A 21,740-nucleotide genomic window follows, 5' to 3' on the forward strand; every position below is an offset into this window, starting at 1 on the left:
CGATCGCTGCCTCACGTGTCTGGGCATTAAACACGCTGAGGTAGCGTTCGCGGCTGAGTCATGTTCCCATTGCGGGAAGATGATCATCTCGGAGCTGCGGGCCAGGCTCCATTTCCTCCAGGGGGGCGGATCTCCGTTGCCTCTGCCGCGATCTAGTGTTCGTCCTGGTGGCAGCCAGGTATGGACTACTTCGGGCAGTAGCACGGGTGGTCTGAGGGTTACAGTGGTGGCAAACCCCTCAGGGAACCAACCCTCGGGGGACCATCGCTCCTTAAGCGCTTCACAACCAGTTGAGCCGCCAAAGGAACGTGCTGGGCCCTCTTCAAAGAGCGTTCCAGCGGTATCCTTCAGTGCTCCTCCCGACGACCGGATGTCGATCACTGCATCGGAGGGAAAGCTCTCTGAAGAGGAAGATTCGGCTGCGCTGCCACCCTCCGGGATGGTGGCAAGGCCTTAATCGAATACAGAGATGTCGGCTATGCTTTCCCGGACCGCCGAGAGGGTAGGGCTCGAGTGGAAACCTCCACTGCGTTCCGGGCCCTCGAGGTTGGACGATTGGTTTCTCGGGGTGGCTCGCACTGGTTCTCAGCACCCCGCCTCAGTGCCTTTCTTCCTGGAGATGCATGAGAGGCTCACCAGGTCATGGACGGCACCTTTTACTTCCGGAAACTGACCTGCTGGTTCCTCCTCCCTCACCACCCTCGACGGTATACAAGGGTCCCCACGGTGGAGTGGTCAGTTGCAATGCAATTGTGTCCTAACACTGCCTCCACCTGGCAGGGCGAACCGTGTCTCCCCTCCCGGGTCTGTAGGTACTCGTCTGGCCTGTCCGGCGATGCTTATACGGCCTGTGGAGAAGCTGCCTCCGCCTTACATGCTACAGCGTTACTGCAGGTTCATCAGGCCAAGGCACTGAGGGACCTGCACGAGGGTGGTCATGATCTGAAAGTTCTGAAAGAGCTCCGAACCGCTACTGGCCTCGCGCTCCGAGCGACGAAGGTCACCGTGAGTTCACTGGGTCATGTGATGTCCACATGCCGACAAAGTTGGGTTTCTTAATGCCCCTGTGCGACGCGGTCGAGAGCTTGGCCCAGCAGCTCTCGGCTGCACAGAAGCAGACTGAGGCGGGGCGCCACACCCTGCCCCGGCGGGCAGCTGCTGCCTCCCCCCGTCCGGGCAGCTGCTGCCTCCACCCGTCCGCCAGCTGCAGCGCCCCAGCCTGCTCGTCGCCGTGGGCGGCCCCCTGCATCCACCTGCTCCCGTGCCGCATCCGCAGCAGCCTTCAGCAAGCGGCGCCGTGGAGCTGGGCGTAGGCAGGCCGCCCCACCCATCCAGGCCCCCGTCAAACCTGGCGCTGAGCGAAAGAGCAAGAGGCACGAGTGACCCGGAGAGGGAGGAAGCTGCTCTTTGGGGGGATGGGGGATGGTGAAGGCACCTCTCCCTCCCCCGGAGGGCCAGGTGGAGAATCTGGAAAATCTCTAGAGAGTCCCTGGGTCCCAGGAGGGCATGGAGAGTCGTGGACGGACCAGCACAGGACCACACTCATCCTCCATCGCCAGCAGGCAGCAGCGGGCAGTTCAACAGCGTCAAAAAAGGCCCTACTCATGCACCCTCTGCCAAACTGTGGAACCACGTAAGCATTGCACCGCACACTCAGACCCCTCTTCGGTCCGCTCACAAGCCGCCCGAGTTGGGTCCCTGCGTTCCACCTTACTGCCCCACTGCGGGTACGGCGGTGGTTCCGCTGGTCCTGCTTGCACGGTATCTGGGTGCACGGCTAGCGCTACCCAAACCGTCTCATTGGCTTCTGCGGACCATCAGCCTCGGCTATGCGATTCAGTTCGCCTGGCATCCCCCCAAGTTCAGTGGCATCCGCTTCATGACAGTGAAGGCAGCCGATGCTCCTGTCTTGCGTGCGGAGATCGTAGTCCTACTGGTGAAGGATGTGATAGAGCCGGTCCATCCAGCCGATATGAATACAGGGTTTTACGGCCCTTATTTCATTGTACCCAAGAAAGGCGGTGGGTTACGACCTTGAACTGGACCCTTTGCCAGGTTACCGTTCGAGATGTTGATGCAGAAACACATCTTCGGGTGCATCCGTCCACGAGATTGGTTTGAAGCAATCAACCTGAAGGATGCGTTCTTTCATGTGTCGATCCTTCTGCGCCACAGACCATTTCTGCGGTTCGCGTTCGAAGGACGAGCATATCAGTACGAGGTCCTGCCCTCCGGGCTGTCCCTGTCACCCAGTGTCTTCACGTAAGTTGTGGAGGCATCCCTTGTTCCCCTGAGAGAACAGGGCGTTCGCATTCCCAACTACCTCAATGACTGGCTCATACTAGCTCAGTCTCAGTATCAGTTGTGTGCTCACAGGGACTTGGTGCTTTTGCACCTCAACCGGTTGGGCCTTCAGGTCAACTGGGAAAAGAGCAAACTCTCCCCGACGCAGAGGATCTCTTTTCTCGGTAAGAAGTTGGATTCGGTCGAACAGACAGCACACCTCACAGAGGATGGGTTAGCATGGCGAGGCAAGCATGTGCTGGTCCAAACGGACAACACGGCGACCGTTGCGTACATCAACTGACAAGGTGGTCTGTGCTCCCGTTGCATGTCGCAACTCGCCCACCACCTCCTCCTTTGGAGTCAGAAGGTTCTGAGGTAATTTCGTGCCATTCACATTCCAGGTCTGCTCAACCGTACGGCCAACGAGCTGTCACGAGCTACGCTCCCGGGAGAATGGAGACTCCATCCCCAGACAGTCCAGCTGTTTTGGAGACGTTTCGGAGCCTCTCAGGTAGACCTGTTTACCTCTCCAGAAACCTCTCACTGCCAGTTATTCTACTCCCTGAATGAGGGAACACTCGGCATGGACGCACTGGCACACAGCTGGCCGCGGGGCCTGCACAAGTATGCGTTTCCCCCAGTGAGCCTTTTCTCACAGACGCTGTGCAGATCCTGCTTGTGGCGCCATATTGGCCCACTCGGACTTGGTTCCCCAAACTAATGCTCCTCGCGACTGCCCCTCCCTGGCAGATTCCTCTGAGGAAGGATCTACTGACTCAGAGACGGGGCACCCTGTGGCACCCGCGTCCAGACCTCTGAAAACTTCATGTCTGGTTGGAGGTTTTTGGTGACCTACCCCAAGAGGTAGTTGACACCATCACTTCGGTGAGAGCACCGTCTATGAGACACGCTTATGCCTTGAAGTGGAACCTGTTCATTGAGTGGTGTTCTTCTCGTCCTCCGGAGATGCCCGATCGGGCTCGTGCTTTCCTTTTTGCAGCAAGGGTTGGAGCGAAGGCTGTCTCCCTCCACCCTTAAAGTCTATGTCGCTGCGATTGCTGCTAACCATGACCCCGTTTAAGGGAAGTCGGTAGGGAAGCATGATCTGGTCATCAGGTCCCTTAGGGGGGCGAGAAGGTTAAATCCTCCCTGGCCCTCCTCTCAAAGCGCGGCCCATTTGAGCCTTTGCAGTCAGTCGAGCTAAAGTTTCTTTCAATGAAAACTCTGCTCCTGCTTGCACGCTTGCACTGCAAGAGGGTAGGGGACCTGCACGCATTTTCGGTTGACGATTCGTGCCTAGAGTTTGGGCCAGCTGACTCCCAGATAATCCTGAGGCCCCGGCCCGGCTATGTGCCCAAGGTTCCCACTACTCCCATCAGGGATCAGGTGGTGAGCCTGCAAGCGCTGCCCCCGAGGAGGCAGACCCAGCCCTAGCTTTGCTCTGTCCCGTCCGAGTCTTGAGATGCTACGTAGACCGGACACAAAGTCTTAGGACCTCAGACCAGCTCTTTGTCTGTTACGGAGGCCGGCAGAAGGGGAATGCCATCTCTAAGCAGAGGATGGCCCACTGGATTGTGGATGCCATCACCCTGGCTTATCAGGCACAGGGTGTGCCCTGCCCGTTCAGGTTGCAAGCTCACTCTACTAGGAGTGTTGCATCCTCCTTGGTGCTGACAGATATTTGTAGAGCTGCGGGCTGGGCGACCCCCAACACATTCGCTAGATTCTATAGCCTTCGTGTGGAGCCAGTATCCTCCTGTGTTCTCACCTCAAACGGGTAGAGGTGTTGAGAGGCCCAAGTTTAGTGTCGGCTTGCTAAAACTGCTCCAGAGTGTCCATACTGTAGGCCCTGTCGAGCTCCTCCGTTCCCTCAGCAGCCAGACGTGGCGGAACGTCCGGCGCCAGGCCCTTACTCGCTGAATCCGTGAGAACCGGTAGAGGGCTGGGTTCCATATGTAGAGGCCTAAGTGGTTCCCATATGTGTAAAGTCCACGGTATAGCCTCAGAGCCCGTGTTTCCCCGGCAGACTTCTGCCATTTCCATGAGGGTTACAATCACCTTTAATCTGGAAGACACTGGAAGGGGCAGCATCCATGGACTGACATGACTCGGAGTGACCCACTGAAAGGGAACTTCTCGGTTTCGTATGTAACTCTCGTTCCCTGAAGGAGGGAACGGAGACGCCACTGCTGTTGTACCACCGCTGAGTGGCCGGGTCACCGGCTCGGCTCCTCAGCGAAAACCTGGTATGCGTTGCACCGGCTGCCTTTTTATGCTCACGCTGTGATCAGCGGCAGCTGGATGCAATCATCAAATGCCAATGTGCATTGGCTCGTTTAGTTTGCACTCGAAGTGGATTGGTCTCTCTAAGCGATATCCCAATTCGTTGGTCACTGACGTGACGTCTCCATTCCCTCCTTCAGGGATGGAGACGTTTCACATTGTCATAATGTAAGTTCTTTCTGTAATCCCTCAGTTGCGTTCATTATTCGTGTGACGCCACTGAATGTCAGAAGCCGATGGTCAGTAATGTGGAGATGAAGTGCAATAGTCCTGGATACTTCAATGGAGCTCGCTGCACTATCACCTGCAACCGAGGATATACACTGAAGATACACCGAGATGATGATATCATTAAAACACAGGTAATACAGTCTTGTTCATTGCTTTTTGAATGTGTATTTGTGGATGTTACACTGTGTGTGTGTGTGTGTGCTTACTCTCTGTTTTTTTATCCTGCACTAAAATGTCTTACATTTTTTGCCAAGTATTTTGACCAGGTTTCAGAGAGCACACAACACAAACATACACATGCACACTCGTGTGCACACACAGCGGTTTATATTACATTAAACAATAATCATTGACTCATGCCCTGACCACATAGAGAGAAAGTAGCAGTAAAGATTTATGGCTCACGTAGGTTTTGCTAACCAAACTGTGAGACGGTAAGTGAATGGTCACAATAGCTGGCGCTCAGGCCAGTGGGCTCTCTGTTATTGGCTTGATGTTGTTTTTATGCCTCTCTGCCTGGAACTGCTGAAATGGTCTGCATGTCGCAACTCGCCCACCACCTCCTCCTTTGGAGTCAGAAGGTTCTGAGGTAATTTCGTGCCATTCACATTCCAGGTCTGCTCAACCGTACGGCCAACGAGCTGTCACGAGCTACGCTCCCGGGAGAATGGAGACTCCATCCCCACACAGCCCAGCTGTTCTGGAGACGAGCCTCTCAGGTAGACCTGTTTACCTCTCCAGAAACCTCTCACTGCCAGTTATTCTACTCCCTGAATGAGGGAACACTCGGCATGGACGCACTGGCACACAGCTGGCCGCGGGGCCTGCACAAGTATGCGTTTCCCCCAGTGAGCCTTTTCTCACAGACGCTGTGCAGATCCTGCTTGTGGCGCCATATTGGCCCACTCGGACTTGGTTCCCCAAACTAATGCTCCTCGCGACTGCCCCTCCCTGGCAGATTCCTCTGAGGAAGGATCTACTGACTCAGAGACGGGGCACCCTGTGGCACCCGCGTCCAGACCTCTGAAAACTTCATGTCTGGTTGGAGGTTTTTGGTGACCTACCCCAAGAGGTAGTTGACACCATCACTTCGGTGAGAGCACCGTCTATGAGACACGCTTATGCCTTGAAGTGGAACCTGTTCATTGAGTGGTGTTCTTCTCGTCCTCCGGAGATGCCCGATCGGGCTCGTGCTTTCCTTTTTGCAGCAAGGGTTGGAGCGAAGGCTGTCTCCCTCCACCCTTAAAGTCTATGTCGCTGCGATTGCTGCTAACCATGACCCCGTTTAAGGGAAGTCGGTAGGGAAGCATGATCTGGTCATCAGGTCCCTTAGGGGGGCGAGAAGGTTAAATCCTCCCTGGCCCTCCTCTATACCCTCTTGGGACCTGTCTCTAGTGCTCAAAGCGCTACAGCAGGGCCCATTTGAGCCTTTGCAGTCAGTCGAGCTAAAGTTTCTTTCAATGAAAACTCTGCTCCTGCTTGCACTGGCCTCCATCAAGAGGGTAGGGGACCTGCACGCATTTTCGGTTGACGATTCGTGCCTAGAGTTTGGGCCAGCTGACTCCCAGATAATCCTGAGGCCCCGGCCCGGCTATGTGCCCAAGGTTCCCACTACTCCCATCAGGGATCAGGTGGTGAGCCTGCAAGCGCTGCCCCCGAGGAGGCAGACCCAGCCCTAGCTTTGCTCTGTCCCGTCCGAGTCTTGAGATGCTACGTAGACCGGACACAAAGTCTTAGGACCTCAGACCAGCTCTTTGTCTGTTACGGAGGCCGGCAGAAGGGGAATGCCATCTCTAAGCAGAGGATGGCCCACTGGATTGTGGATGCCATCACCCTGGCTTATCAGGCACAGGGTGTGCCCTGCCCGTTCAGGTTGCAAGCTCACTCTACTAGGAGTGTTGCATCCTCCTTGGTGCTGACAGATATTTGTAGAGCTGCGGGCTGGGCGACCCCCAACACATTCGCTAGATTCTATAGCCTTCGTGTGGAGCCAGTATCCTCCTGTGTTCTCACCTCAAACGGGTAGAGGTGTTGAGAGGCCCAAGTTTAGTGTCGGCTTGCTAAAACTGCTCCAGAGTGTCCATACTGTAGGCCCTGTCGAGCTCCTCCGTTCCCTCAGCAGCCAGACGTGGCGGAACGTCCGGCGCCAGGCCCTTACTCGCTGAATCCGTGAGAACCGGTAGAGGGCTGGGTTCCATATGTAGAGGCCTAAGTGGTTCCCATATGTGTAAAGTCCACGGTATAGCCTCAGAGCCCGTGTTTCCCCGGCAGACTTCTGCCATTTCCATGAGGGTTACAATCACCTTTAATCTGGAAGACACTGGAAGGGGCAGCATCCATGGACTGACATGACTCGGAGTGACCCACTGAAAGGGAACTTCTCGGTTTCGTATGTAACTCTCGTTCCCTGAAGGAGGGAACGGAGACGCCACTGCTGTTGTACCACCGCTGAGTGGCCGGGTCACCGGCTCGGCTCCTCAGCGAAAACCTGGTATGCGTTGCACCGGCTGCCTTTTTATGCTCACGCTGTGATCAGCGGCAGCTGGATGCAATCATCAAATGCCAATGTGCATTGGCTCGTTTAGTTTGCACTCGAAGTGGATTGGTCTCTCTAAGCGATATCCCAATTCGTTGGTCACTGACGTGACGTCTCCATTCCCTCCTTCAGGGATGGAGACGTTTCACATTGTCATAATGTAAGTTCTTTCTGTAATCCCTCAGTTGCGTTCATTATTCGTGTGACGCCACTGAATGTCAGAAGCCGATGGTCAGTAATGTGGAGATGAAGTGCAATAGTCCTGGATACTTCAATGGAGCTCGCTGCACTATCACCTGCAACCGAGGATATACACTGAAGATACACCGAGATGATGATATCATTAAAACACAGGTAATACAGTCTTGTTCATTGCTTTTTGAATGTGTATTTGTGGATGTTACACTGTGTGTGTGTGTGTGTGCTTACTCTCTGTTTTTTTATCCTGCACTAAAATGTCTTACATTTTTTGCCAAGTATTTTGACCAGGTTTCAGAGAGCACACAACACAAACATACACATGCACACTCGTGTGCACACACAGCGGTTTATATTACATTAAACAATAATCATTGACTCATGCCCTGACCACATAGAGAGAAAGTAGCAGTAAAGATTTATGGCTCACGTAGGTTTTGCTAACCAAACTGTGAGACGGTAAGTGAATGGTCACAATAGCTGGCGCTCAGGCCAGTGGGCTCTCTGTTATTGGCTTGATGTTGTTTTTATGCCTCTCTGCCTGGAACTGCTGAAATGGTCCATGTGGCTCAAATAAAAGAGAAGCTGTAGATTTTTCATAAACATTACTCTCACTCTCTGCCTCCCCTCTGACTGGAAGGGATTTTTGTTGTTGTTGTTGTTATTGTAATAGGCTAGAAAACAGTTTGACTGAACGGCAACCTCAACAGTCAACTGTGAGTGATGTAAATTAAGTTTCCTTCCAGAAATCACTGTCAGGCTAACACAAACATGCCTCTTTTTTCCCCCTCAGCATATGGCTGCATCCTTTTGTACTTAAACATCAGTGGGGTTGTCCTGCTTTTGGATATTCCCAATCAAACTTGATACTTTTGTATAGTTCTTTGTAATGAATAATTTAAAAATAATTGTGACAGTTAATTTTTTTTTCTGTAATAGTACTAATAAAGGCAGTTGCATTTATTAATTTCTTTGGTGCTCAAGAAACATTTTTTATTAATATCCATGTTGAAAAGTTTTGCTGCTTAACAAGGATTTGTTGACTTTAGTTATATATATTTTTTTATTAGGATTTGTTTTACTCTTATTCAGCAAGAGCATATTAAATTGATCTAATTTACTAGTGACAATATTTACTAGTGACAGTAAATATATTTATAATGTTAAAAAAGATTTCTGTTTCAAATATATGTTTCAAGTAAACTTTATATTCATCAAAGAATCCTAACAAAAAATGTATGACATGTTCCACAAAAATATTAAACTCATGTCTTGATTACTTTCCTTATTTTGAGTTGAACATGATAGGATTCACTGACTTTGAATTCAACCATTGACTCGTGTTTAATTAGGGTGAATACAGGTAAAGTATTGAGATAAATTACAAAAAGTGAGTCATTTACTTGTATTCACCTTTCAGCTTCAGATTCAGGTACAAGATCTGATGCAGTCGAACAGTTCACTAGTTAACTCTTTTTGCCTTATATCTAGCAAATCATTGGTTTCCATTCACAAGTCTCATAAGGCTCTGTCTGGTGTTTGTCGGCATGCATATGTGATCACGAGGGTGTGCTTGTGTCTTGTGTGTGTGTGTGCCTTGCACATCTGTTAATTGCGCTTGCATTTTTTGGTTCACTGCTGCTTGAACGTGTGAAGAAAGTGTCAGAGTGCAGTCAGTCAGGATGCAATTTGTTCAAGTCTATTTGACTTCAAAACAGTGGAGCACCATGCTTAACCATCACCGCACTCCCAGAAGACTCTGTTTAAGGCACAGCCACGGATCAGCAGCACTGCAGATCTGCAGGCCCAGTACACCCTCGCTAAGTAACGAGCAGTGATTACTGCAACCCAGTTGACCCCGGTCCCCCACACAAAAGGCCAGTCCTTTACCCCACTCCACTGGCCAAGTGTTTGGCACTGTACTAACTCCACAAACCCTCGGCCATCCTTCACCCCACCCATTCACAAAGACCGTTTTGGGCCATTTGCAGCTCTGGTCTTTCAAAAACAACTCTGTTCTGTTTTCCAGCGCTTGTTCTCTTGTGATATTGACAGAAGGAGAACAAGGGGAAGAAAGAAAAGGGAAAATGCGAACATAAAAAAGAAAAGACGAGAAAGTGCTATGTGTTCTTTGTAAGCACTTGGGCTCTACTGTATGTTGGGTGGGTTTCTGCCAGCAGCCGCAGTCGACTGAGAAGCTTGGCCTGTGAGTTATTACGCATTTGGAAGGAAAGGCAGCAGACGGTTTTTCTCTGCTTTTGGGAGGGCTTGGTTTATTTAACAGCGGTGCACATTGGGGTCCGGGGTTGGGGGCTTCAGGGGCCATTGGGGAGATGTCTAGTTCAGTTATGTAAGGTAACGGAAGAGAGTTTTCGTAACTAACTGTAGTAGTGCTACATTTACAGCACTGCACTGTAAAATTTAAATAAAAATACTGAGTTTTGAAATAACTTCACCCTTCTTTCACCATGGCTTATCTGTTTAAAATGCACCCACAATCCCACATTGTGCAGTTTCTAAACCTCACTGACTTTTGTGATATTGTTTAGCATTGGGTGAAGTTTTAAAACAGGCCCATTTGATGCAGTATTATTTTAGTATTATGTATATCAATTTATAAAATGATATTATTATAATATAAATTATTTTCTTAGTATTTTGCCTTGTGTTGTAGTACAAATATTTAAACATTCTTAAATCAATATCCATTTACTTGAGAAGCAAAATGACTTAAGATATTAAGTCTTGTTTTCTGAATAAAAATTAATAATTTTTTGTTAGTTTTTGCTTAAAACAAGAAGAAGAAAAAATCTGCCAATGGGGTAAGAAAAATAATCTTGTTTTCCCTTTCATGTAAGATTATTTTTCTTACCCCATTGGCAGTTACAGTTCGGGGAACAGCTATGGCCATTTTTATGAAAAAACACCTCATACCTTACATAACTGTACTAGACATCTCCCCAATGGCTTCTGAAACCACCGTCCCCAATGTAAGAAAGTAAGAAAGTCATTTTTTTGTAGTGTTTTATATTTGCAGTTTTAATTTTAATTTAGTTCAAGTATTAATAGTTTTGTTAGGTGCTTTTGTAATTTTGTATTATTGTTTAAATTATCTATTTAACTTTATTTTTATTTCAGTTTAAGTTTTAGTACTTCAACTTCAAGACAACTTCAACAATTTATTTTCAGTTAGATGCCAAAACAATATTTCTAATTTTCATCAAAAAATGTTGTGTTTTGGACAACATAATCAAAATAATCATCAAAAACTTGTTAAAGTAAAAATTATTTGATCGATTTCATAGATGAGCAACAGTTGAGCCTGGCTGCTATGGCTTCTTTGAAACTATTTTGAGTGGAAAAAAAATAAAATTAAAAATCTAAAATCTGGACATACTGTGTGGGTGTGTACAGTAGATTAATAATATCAAACATACACGTGATTGTAAATGGGCATTTGTTTAGAAATGATAATTTGACAGCTTCAGAGATTACCCTGCAAAAATGTGACCATATAAAGATTTAAAAGAAATTGGCCTGGATGGATTTCCAAGTCTCACTTGCGTGTGAGCTGGAGAGCTGATGACAGCAGTGCGATACATTTACAGAGTGAAAGTGCTGATTCCAGCACAGTCATTACAGCTTATCAGCCATCTCCAGGGAGCTCATAATGTGTGTTCCTAAAGACTTTAGTCAGAGACAAATTAGCCATTTCATCATTAACCTGTTACTGTAACATCACTGAGAGAGTGCCAATACGGTCCTATTGAGAAAACAAAAAAAACAGCATTAGGAGCTGTTACAAACAGAGATAAATGTGTGTTTATAAGGTTGCAGGCCAAGCCAAGCATCAAGGGTTATGATCTCGCAACCCATCATGAACGGAGGACAGTTTTGGGAGCGGATAACTACAGCAACAAGCACCACTACAGTGTCATGTCTTTGTGTCCGCAGCTTCCTGGCTGCCGGCCGCTTGTTTTTGCCAAGGTGTTATTGAAAGCAGAGCATGTCCTGAAATCACTGTTAGGCAAACAACATTTCAACAGAGCAGAGGGAAGCGGAGAGTTGGAGGTTTGCTTTACCCCCTGTTTTTCTTAATTTTTTCTTTTTTAAGCACTTATGCATGTTTGTGTGTGTGTGTGTGTGTGTTGCTTACGTGTGTTACTATGCATTCGTGCGTGCGTGTATGAGTGCGCGGAGAGAGAAACACAGGATGGGGCTGGGGTGTAGAAGAAAAGCCAACAGAGGCATCTGTGTTGAATTAGGCACAGTAGTCAGTGGTAGTTAAATACTCAGTGGAGGAGGAATCAGCAGCTGTAAAGTTTTAAAAGAAGGAAACTCCGCACGCAGACACCCCTCTCCCCCCTCCGCAACTTGCCACCCCCCGATGTGACGGCAGTCCCCTTCCCCTATGTTCACCACAAGGAACGACCCGTCATGTTATAACTTCCAAGCAGTAGCAGCGTGTGTTTATGTGGGCTTTCGTTTGCGCATGCAACACGGATTACGTACCATACAGGTGGGCATTTAAACAGCCCCCTGAATGTGTGTTTTTCTTCTGTTCATCCACAACAGTTTATGTTTTCCTTTTCGTCCCACACAGCCCATGTGACTGTGGTCATTTCTTTTACTGCTCCTGTAATGCAGCCAGTGCCGGCTAATAAACCTCGTGTCTAAACTGCCATTGAGCTTTGAGAGAGCCAGAGATGTCTGGGCAGGGAAAGCGAGATGACACTTTTATGTACTTCTGTAGCCTCTCGCAAGTTTTATAAAGAAGGCAGGTATTTGGACTAACACGCTCTTTGGCATTGTTATGACATAGATGGCAGCCTCTCTGACCCTAGGGGGAGATGTTGAGTAGATTGTGACTGCCGTTCTGTTTGGGATTTTATTGAGCCAGTGATATGAGGTCTTTTATTACACTGCTGCCCTCACATGAAAAAGTCAAATAGAAACCTTTTCATAAACAGATGTGTTGCTCTTTTTTTTTTTTTTTTGGCTTTAGCTTTACCTAATTTAGTTTTATACTTTTTTGTTTTTTGTCTTGTGCTCAGTGTAGTTTTTGCTATGCTTCGTTGTTGTTGTTGTTTTTTGTTAGTTTTTTACTATATTTTTATTGTTTTGTTTTGTTTAATTTTAGTTATGCTTCATTTTTTGTTTTGTTTTGCTTAGTTTTTTACTTTTAGCTTTTGCTTCACTTTTTATTTGCTATTTTTGTCTTGATGTTTTTATGTCCAGTTTAGTTTTTGCTTTGCTTAGTGGTTTTATTTTTTACTTTGTTATTCATTTCATTCTGTTTTGTTATTTTTATTTGTTTTTCTTAGTTTTTTTTCAGTTTTAGCTTTTGCTTCACTTTATTTTAGTTTTGCCTAATTTATTTTGCTTAGTTTATTTTAACTTAGTTTTTGTATTTTATTTTTGTTTTTACTTTTTTCTCTGTTTTCATTTTGTTTTGCTTAGTTTAACTTTTGGCTTTGCTTAGTTTAATTTAGTTTTGTTTTGCTTTGCTTTGCTTAGTTCATTCATTGTTGTGCTTACTTTGGTTTTATGTCTTTTGCTTTCAGTTTTAGCTTTTGCTTCACTTTATTTTAGTTTTGCCTAATTTATTTTGCTTAGTTTATTTTAACTTAGTTTTTGTATTTTATTTTTGTTTTTTTCTCTGTTTTCATTTTGTTTTGCTTAGTTTAACTTTTGGCTTTGCTTAGTTTAATTTAGTTTTGTTTTGCTTTGCTTTGCTTAGTTCATTCATTGTTGTGCTTACTTTGGTTTTATGTCTTTTGCTTTTTTCTTGTTGTTTTGTTTTGTTTTCAGATATTCACCTCAAATATTCAAGAATCACACTTCCATGGTGAGTTGTTTTTAATAAGAGCTTCAGCGCAAGAAAAGGAAGAGGGAAAGAAGGGGGCAAAAAGTGTTTTGTAACTGTGTCTGGATTGCATTTCAAATGCTTCCCGCAGCTTTGCTCAGTTTTAGGTGCTGGTACATTTCCTGAGAGGGTAGAGAACATTAGATAAGCTCACCACATTCCAGACCATTTAAATCTGTAATTTCAAATAAAGAGAAAAGAGACAAGAGAAAAAAACGTGGCCTGGGTCAGAGTAAAGCAGCAACAAAACCGCTGTTCGTACATCTAGATGTTTTGTTTTGTGGATGCAAGTTAAAGAACATTTGCCACAATAATCTGTGCCATGCCAGCAAAAACTATTTGGCTTCACAAAAATTGTTTCAATAAACATAGCTGACATCTTTTTTTTTTTTTTTAGAACCAACCAGCTTTCATCACTTGTCATAAACAAAAGGATAAATCTGTGGAGAAGTGCATGTTTTATTCTGTGCTTCATTAAAACAGTCTGGACTGTAAGCCCACCTACGGCCGTGTCCAAGCCATTGGGTATGGTTCATGTTAAACATCACTTTTTACTTAATGCTTAATACCACACACAAAAAGCACAACAATGCCATAACCCACATCATGTTAGATCACAATTATTTCATTTTACATTTTTTTGGCTATGAGAAGTTTTAAATTTGCTGTCGTGTAATAAAAACAAAAACGTTTTACGTGGTTCATGCATTTGAAGATTCATTGAGTAGAAGAATGCAGTGCTGTGCTGCTGGTGACAAATTCCCGAATGTTATTCCTGCTTTGTACACAGTGAAGTTTGATTTGTTGGTTGTTTGTAGGCATAGTAAGGGTTTTGTGATAATATAATCAGTGATTTATGTATTGAGTCAATAATAGGCCAGTAAATGTTCCTACATATTACTCGAGACAAGGACAACTAAATAGTCAAAATAAACTGGATTTTGACGGAGTGAGGAGAGACAGAGAAAGAAAGAGTAAGGACTCACAGAATTTTTTTAGCATATTCTCATGCACCTTTTGAAGTATGCAATTGTCTATTTTGGTTAGATGAAGGAGTCGTACTCTCTATGACTGCGATCATTCTCATGCTGGAATAAATTAATTTATCCTTTTTGTAATACATCAAGTAAAATTACCTGTGGATGTATAACAGGAGCGGGAAATACTACTACTACTACTAAATACTATGTACTACTATTACTGTCAACATTACCTTAAAAAGACCAGCTAGTATGTTATAAATGTTAGTGTTCAGCACAAAGGTTATTGTAATTTACTGTAAGTGTATGAACAATCATGATTTCGTGACAATTTGTAACTTTACTCTCATTTGAAAATGAGGATCTGCTTCGTCAGTCTCATTTTCACGGAACTGGGCTTGGTGCACTTGGACGCGTTCAGGGTTTTCCGACAGAAAATCATTCAAATCACTACTGAAGCACAAGTCACGTTATGTCATGGCAGTGATTCGACAAAATTCTCTGAAAAAACCTGCGACCCCCCTAAGTATAATTGTTTTGTTCTTATGGGGGGTCTGGTATGTGTGGGTTTTCATGGCTCTGCTACTAGCACAGATGTCTTTGGAGACATCATACAGGTCAGACATGACTTAGTAAAACAGCAGAAATGACCTCTGACTCACTCTGCCTTCAGTTCTGACAGCTTTATATGCTGTACCCGAGCCATTTATTATCAACCACTCAGACTGTTAGCTTCCTATACTGCTTCCTTTCACCAAGAAATACATAAATACATTTAATTTAGTTGTATTTTTATGTCTATATAGTGTGTAAAATGTTATTGAAACAGATGTGTATTACTTGATATGGTCTGGTCTAACGGATTGTTGCGGTTGCAGTGAATTAACCGAAAGAAAACAAAATGTTCTTTTCCCGTGTTTTGAACTATTGCCTTCATGTTTTTGCCTCTCGACAGTCTGAATCCACAGTGACCCTCACCTGCGCAGATGGGAAATGGAACAAGCAGGTGACCTGTGAACCTGTGGACTGCGGGCGGCCTGACAAGTACCACGTGCACCCAGCTGTCTTTGAGTTCTCTGAAGGAACCACCTACGGCAAGAAGTGCACTTTTCAATGCCGGGAGCCGGCTCAGCTTGTGGGTGGGTAGATCCTGACACATCCTAAAACTAAAGGCTCTTGGGATTGAAAGGTCATCTCTGTAAAATGCCAAATGTGGTTTTGACACCAACTACAAGAAAATAAAAATAAAACAATGCACACTGAGAAAACAGTGCTGTGTTCTACATCAAATTGAAGTAGGTTGACTTTAAATCTGAGGTCAACTTGTCCTGTTTCTTTGTCCTTTTGTCTCCGCAGGCAGTAATAACGTGCTGACGTGTATGGAGGATGGCATGTGGTCCTTCCCCGAGGCTCTTTGTGAGCTGCGCTGTCCGGTCCCTCCTCCTGTACCCAACGCTGTCCTGCAGACCAAACGCTGCAATGCCTCAGGCCTCAAAGTTGGGTCTTTCTGCAAGTATAAGTGCAAGCCTGGCTACCATGTGCCCCACACAGACAAGCCCAAGAGGTGAGACAACACTAAACCATGCATAATTATAAGCTTTAACTTTAATGAGTTCTATATTCAGACTGTACCATCCTCTTGTTTATTGCATTACAGATTTAGCTATCCATGTTGTGGCAGTTGAATACTCAGGGCTGTATCAATTGTTTAAAAGCTTGGATAAATTCATAGTCATTATTTACCCTGTTGGTCAGTTACACACATAGCCACGTGTAGCCAGACATTAGACTATAGTCATAAATCTGGTCCACTTTAAATGTCAAATTTAGATGGTTCTGGTCAAAAACAACCCATTTATACAGGAAGCGATTGTGTTTGGTTTTTATGTGCCATTTAACTCAAAATGAATGGAAATGTGACTTTGATCTGAATTTCTGTGCGTTCAAAAGTAATTAGTAACAAATATTCCATGTAATTCAGAAAAGTGCGATATACAGTCATTTTATGTTCTACTTTGGATATTTACTTGGCCTGTGACCCGCGTACGACAAGTGGTTTGGAAAATGGATAGATGGATGGATGGATATTTATTTGGTGTCTGATAAAATCCTGTGCACCGTGACTCCCAGAAGTTGTTGAAAGGCAGCCATTCAGATTAGAGCTTGTCATTTTGGAAAGTGCTTGCCAGTTTTAAGTGCAGTATTAATCAGATGGTCCATGAACGGACTGTGGGTGGTCTGTGAACATTTTATTCTAAGAACAGTGAATTATTAAAAGCTGTTTTAAGGTTGGAATACACTACACGACTTTTAAAATCTGGACAGATTTTAAAACACTAGATCTCATACACTAAACAACTGAAGATCACGAATGCCATAGACTGAAGCTAAAAAATCTGCCCCCATCATACATTATATCATTTTGTGTGAAATCGGTCAACACCCACTACCCAAAATCTGCAGACTGTGACTTTCGGCAACTAGCGTCAACTCTTTCAGACTGCAAATCAGAGCAAAAGTGGTGCAATGTATTCCAACATTTGCATGTTCAAAAACTATGATAGAGAATTCTGCTGAATCTATCTGTCTTTGTGATAATGAACGTGTTGTAGGTCAGTGCCTGTGATGTACCACAGGCGTGCATTTAAGCGGCAGTGTACGGAGGATGGAACCTGGCAGTCGGGTGAGTGTGTGGCAGTCACATGTGAGCCACCTCCTCCCATTTTCCATGGTACCTACAAGTGCACAAATGGCTTTCAGTTCAACAGCGACTGCTGGATTGACTGCAACAGGGCTAACCACACGGTGAGACAGCACAGCCGCTGCAAGCAGGTCTGTCGTGTTCTCTCTCTCTTCTCCTCGTTTTCTCTCTTCCTCCATCAACATCTCAGTCCATCACTTCCCATTACTGTCTGCAGCACCTTCCATTCATCATGTGCACCCTATCACTCACTTTTAAGCATCATGATTGTTCTGTGTCGTCCCTCTGGCTATTCATCAGCAGCATGACTGGTAGACTGACAGATCTTACATATGCTTTGTTTCATTTGTCAGTTACACAGCTTCTAATATGTAATTTTGGCAACTGAACCTTGAGGTCATGCCCATCCTTTGCCTCCACCCTTACATTCAACCACATATGTTTTTTGCCATGTGGTGATGGTTAGTGAGCTTCTTTTATGATGATTAATAGAAATGTTGGCCTATGCTCCAGGGTCCTTTCACCAACGTGATCCGATGCAGAAAGGATGGGAACTGGACCGGTTCCTTCCGTCTTTGCCCCAACCTGACAGGCCAGTGTTCCCTTCCGCAGAATCTCAGCCCAACTATCCATCTCAACTGCAAGGATGGACATGGCATAGGTCTCTGACTATCTGCTTTTCACTTCTTAGGCCTAAAACACACTGCACACACATGAATGCACTGCAGTCTCAACATTGCCACAAGGGGCAGTGTAACTACAACAGCATTTTTTTGAGTAATTTCAAATTCTGTCTTAATCAGAGATTTTTTGAGTCAAACCCATCTGTCACATTGTATTGGAGAGCTGATTTTTAGTTATAACTCAGTTTTTACTAAATATGTGGTTGACGTGTATTCTCTTTGTGGGGCAGTATAGTAGCTAGCTAATAACATAAACTCTCACTAGGTTTTATCTGTCTGGTTAATTATTCTTGACGAAGCAGTTTGTAGAGAATCTGTGTAAGTTATTTAAACTATCCTCACGTTATTAGCTACACTATAGTTCAAAAGTTTGGGGATAGTATTTTTTTTTAATTAAAGAGATGCATTAAATTAATCAAAAGTGATAGTAAGACATTTATAATGCTACAAAAGATTTCTGTTTCAAATTAATGCTGTTCTTTTGATCAAAGAATCCTGAAAAATGGGTCATGGTTTTCACAAAATTATTAAGCAGCACAACTATTTTCAACATTAATTATGTTTCTTGAGCACCAAATCAGCATATCAGTATGATTTCTGAATGATCATGTGACACTGAAGACTGGAGTAATGATGCTGAAAATTCAGCTTTGTCATCAAATAAAATTTTAAAAAGTACTGAAATAGAAGACTGTTATTTTAAATTGCAATAATATTTCACAATATTATGGTTTTTACTCTATTTTTGATTTTAAAAATACATAAAGAATTATGCCAATCCCAAACTTAAAACAGTAGTGTACCTGAATGACATTCTTTTAATGGGACATACATTTTTAGAAAACTTAATTTGCCAATTAATTACTTTTTGTTACCACCAATACAGTAATGAACAAACAAGAACAGACGTTTTAGAAGTATTTGTATGTAAAACAAGACAGCACACTTGCACTGCATTAGCCAAGCATTTACATCTGCATTTGCATACTTATGTTAAGTATGTTTTATGCCTTACAATGTGAACTTCATTATGTTTGATTAATGTATTTTGACTACATATATTAATGAATACAATTTTGTATTTAAGTCATTCGTTTTAGTTTTGAAATTAAAAATACTCACTCCAGGGTTTCCGCGGTTCCTTAAAAAGTCTTCAATTTAGTTGTATCAAATTTAAAGCCACAAAAAGTCTTAAATGGTACAAGAAATTCTTAATTATGATTTCAAGAGGTCTTAAATTTCTGGACGGAAAGACAAGAATTTGCTATATGGCTTAATGTGACAATTGAACTTCAAAAGGCTGTGATTTCATTGAATAAATATTAACGCTGCACGTTACAAAGTCACGTGCTGCGCTGCTTTGTGTACTGTGGTTACTAGGGAAACTGCTATATTTTTGCTGTTCCACCTGCTGACAGAGAATTAATTTGCATTTTCAATAAGCCGTTCTGCTGTTTCTGTTCAGACCAAAGTGAAAATCATCCCATGTTTTAAATGTTGTAAATGTGAACTGGTGGAGCGACAAAAAGATAATGCATCATAAAAATCAAATGAATTAAGACAGTAAATACATTGTTATTTAATTAATATAATAATCGATTGATATTGTTTAAAATAATAATTGATACTTTTGACTCATCCATTTTCTTAAAAATGTTTAAAGGCTGAAATATGAAGTTGATCATTTTATAAAACTTTTTGTTTTTGTGAAAACCTGTATCTAAACTGTAAATCATGCTTTTTACAGTCCTTTTACAGTTTAATATGTTATCATAGACATTGCCCTACCCCGCACATATGGTATTAATTTTATTTGTGCAGGTCTTAAAAAGTCTTACATTTGAGCTTAAAAATCCTGCAGATACCTTGTCACTCGTTCTTAATGATCAGAAAGGTACATTTAATTTGCCCTGAAGCAGATATCAATATACCATGGTCATGAGTAACACCTGTCTATGATGCCCAACAGGAAAGGAGTGTGAGGTGGCCTGTAGAGATGCTAGCAGCAGTGTGGCCCTCCTGCCCAGCAACATGAGCGTTGCAGCAGTGATGAAAGACCACTGGTGGAACCCACCCAAAGTTAAGGTGAGAGCACAAACATTATAAGATTTGGGTGGGCTCACTGTACTATCATAAATGTTGTGTCTCCTTAGTTTTATCTCCTATTCCAAACTTTGCCATATTTTTGATGAATGTTACACTGAATTTGTTTGGTAAATGTTTGAGACCTGGTCAAGTACATGCTGAACCTTCAAACATTTTCACAAATAAGTACCTATATTTAACACCATGGAGTATTTTTTAACTCATGATTATGACTTAACTTCTCAGAAATCATCTACTGTGTGATATTTCAGCAAAAGGTTGTAACCTAAGCACTAAAAGTAGTCAAAATAAACACCTAAAGATGTAAACACACCAGAGTAGTTGGCAGTTGTTTCTTAAAGCATGCAGATTAATGTCTAGATTGATCATTAACAACAAAAATGGGCATGACAAATTTTTACTGTAGGCTGTTATAAAATCCAATGCATCATTATGTTTACCTTACTGAAATAGACTGGACCACACACACATGCTCATTCACACTGGTGACATTTGCCCTTTCTCTGTGAATAAGAAAGCAGGGTTAATTTACCATCACATAAACCCCAAACTCTCTGTTGATTAACAAATGTTTCTTAGTCACGGTTATTGGTTCCAAAAACGCATCTGGGAGTAAGTTCAGTCAACTCAGCACATGTTCATGATGAACAACACACAAGACATCCCCAAGAGGCAAATCCAGAAGCTACCATGGAAGCGAGTGCTAAAAAGCAGCATGGCATGTGATGGAGTTTGAAGAGAATGATTTCTATGATTATCATGTAATCCCCATATCCTGTATTTAAATCTACTATTCCTAAAAAATCTTACGATTGCACTCATTTGTTTTCCTGCATTTGGACCATCATTTAGTATATTATTTATTGTGAATTATTTTATTCCTAGAGATTGTAATTCTTCTTTAAGACTTTGCCTTTTTCTTTCATATGCATTACATATCATCAAAACCTGTTCCACTGTCTCAGCATGGCATACTTCTACTTTCTTCTTATTTTGTTTAATGGTGATTTACATCCTTAATCAGGGCTGTGCAGAGACCTTTGGAGGGGCAGGTGCTCAAAGTATAAAAGGGGCACATGGAGCATGACTTTTAATAGGGCTGTGCTCCTTGCTGAGACATGTATCGAAACGGATGCTTCTGTATTGATAGCAGCAAATGCCGTGACGCAGTTTTGAAAAAGAAACACAGAACAGAAAAGACCATTTTAAGTTTAAAAGTTTAATATTTCTTTGCACCTCTTAATCACTCTGAAAATAGAAACGGAATTAAATTAGGCCTATTATTATTATTGAGTTTAAAGGGTATGGTGGTTTTGCTGTTGTAAACACTACTGTTGTTGTTGTAGAAAAAATATTTCTGTCTTATTTAAAATAGAATTATATTATAATCCTGTTCTGAATTTATTCATTTTTTAAATTATAATGATGATAAAAACAGGATTGATAAGTAGCCTATAAATCGGAGGATGAGAAAATCAGTATAAGCCTGTTTTATCAGGGTTGTGAAAATTATTTTTAAGGCACTTTTATTAAAATATATATTTTTAAAGTTTTTAAAATAAATACTGTAATAAGAAAAGTTCAAAGTAATAATTTTTTAGTCAGATAACATAAAGACAAGACCCCTCGATGCCCTTTAAACTTTTCCCAATCAAACAGCAAGAACGAAAGAGAACAGGCACTTTTGTTTATATTGCTTTATACATTATATTTAATTTTAAAGAAATGTAATTTCGTCCCCCGCACTTTTTTCGGGCAGGTGTGTTCACATAGAGGTTTCTAGATTTAAATTCAAAGAGACAGTATCGATAGTCTATGCATGACCTGACGTTTTATTCGTATCCAAAATGAGGAGAAGTGAATATCTGGA

General features: G+C 43.3%; 1 protein-coding gene across 1 annotated transcript in view; it reads left to right on the top strand.

Annotated features, from left to right (window-relative positions):
- The window catches only part of LOC107587665 (pappalysin-1-like), a 120,120-nt gene that overhangs the window by 79,781 nt on the left and 18,599 nt on the right, over positions 1–21,740 (top strand). The window contains exons 14-19 of the mRNA XM_016275524.1: positions 4,763–4,931; positions 15,336–15,519; positions 15,737–15,944; positions 16,993–17,212; positions 17,595–17,742; positions 19,734–19,849. Coding sequence (XP_016131010.1) covers positions 4,763–4,931; positions 15,336–15,519; positions 15,737–15,944; positions 16,993–17,212; positions 17,595–17,742; positions 19,734–19,849 — 1,045 coding nt within the window. The remainder of the gene's footprint in view (positions 1–4,762; positions 4,932–15,335; positions 15,520–15,736; positions 15,945–16,992; positions 17,213–17,594; positions 17,743–19,733; positions 19,850–21,740) is intronic.

The sequence above is a fragment of the Sinocyclocheilus grahami genome, unplaced genomic scaffold (assembly GCF_001515645.1).
Source record: "Sinocyclocheilus grahami isolate Dianchi unplaced genomic scaffold, SAMN03320097.WGS_v1.1 scaffold95.1, whole genome shotgun sequence".
Lineage (NCBI taxonomy): Eukaryota > Metazoa > Chordata > Actinopteri > Cypriniformes > Cyprinidae > Sinocyclocheilus > Sinocyclocheilus grahami.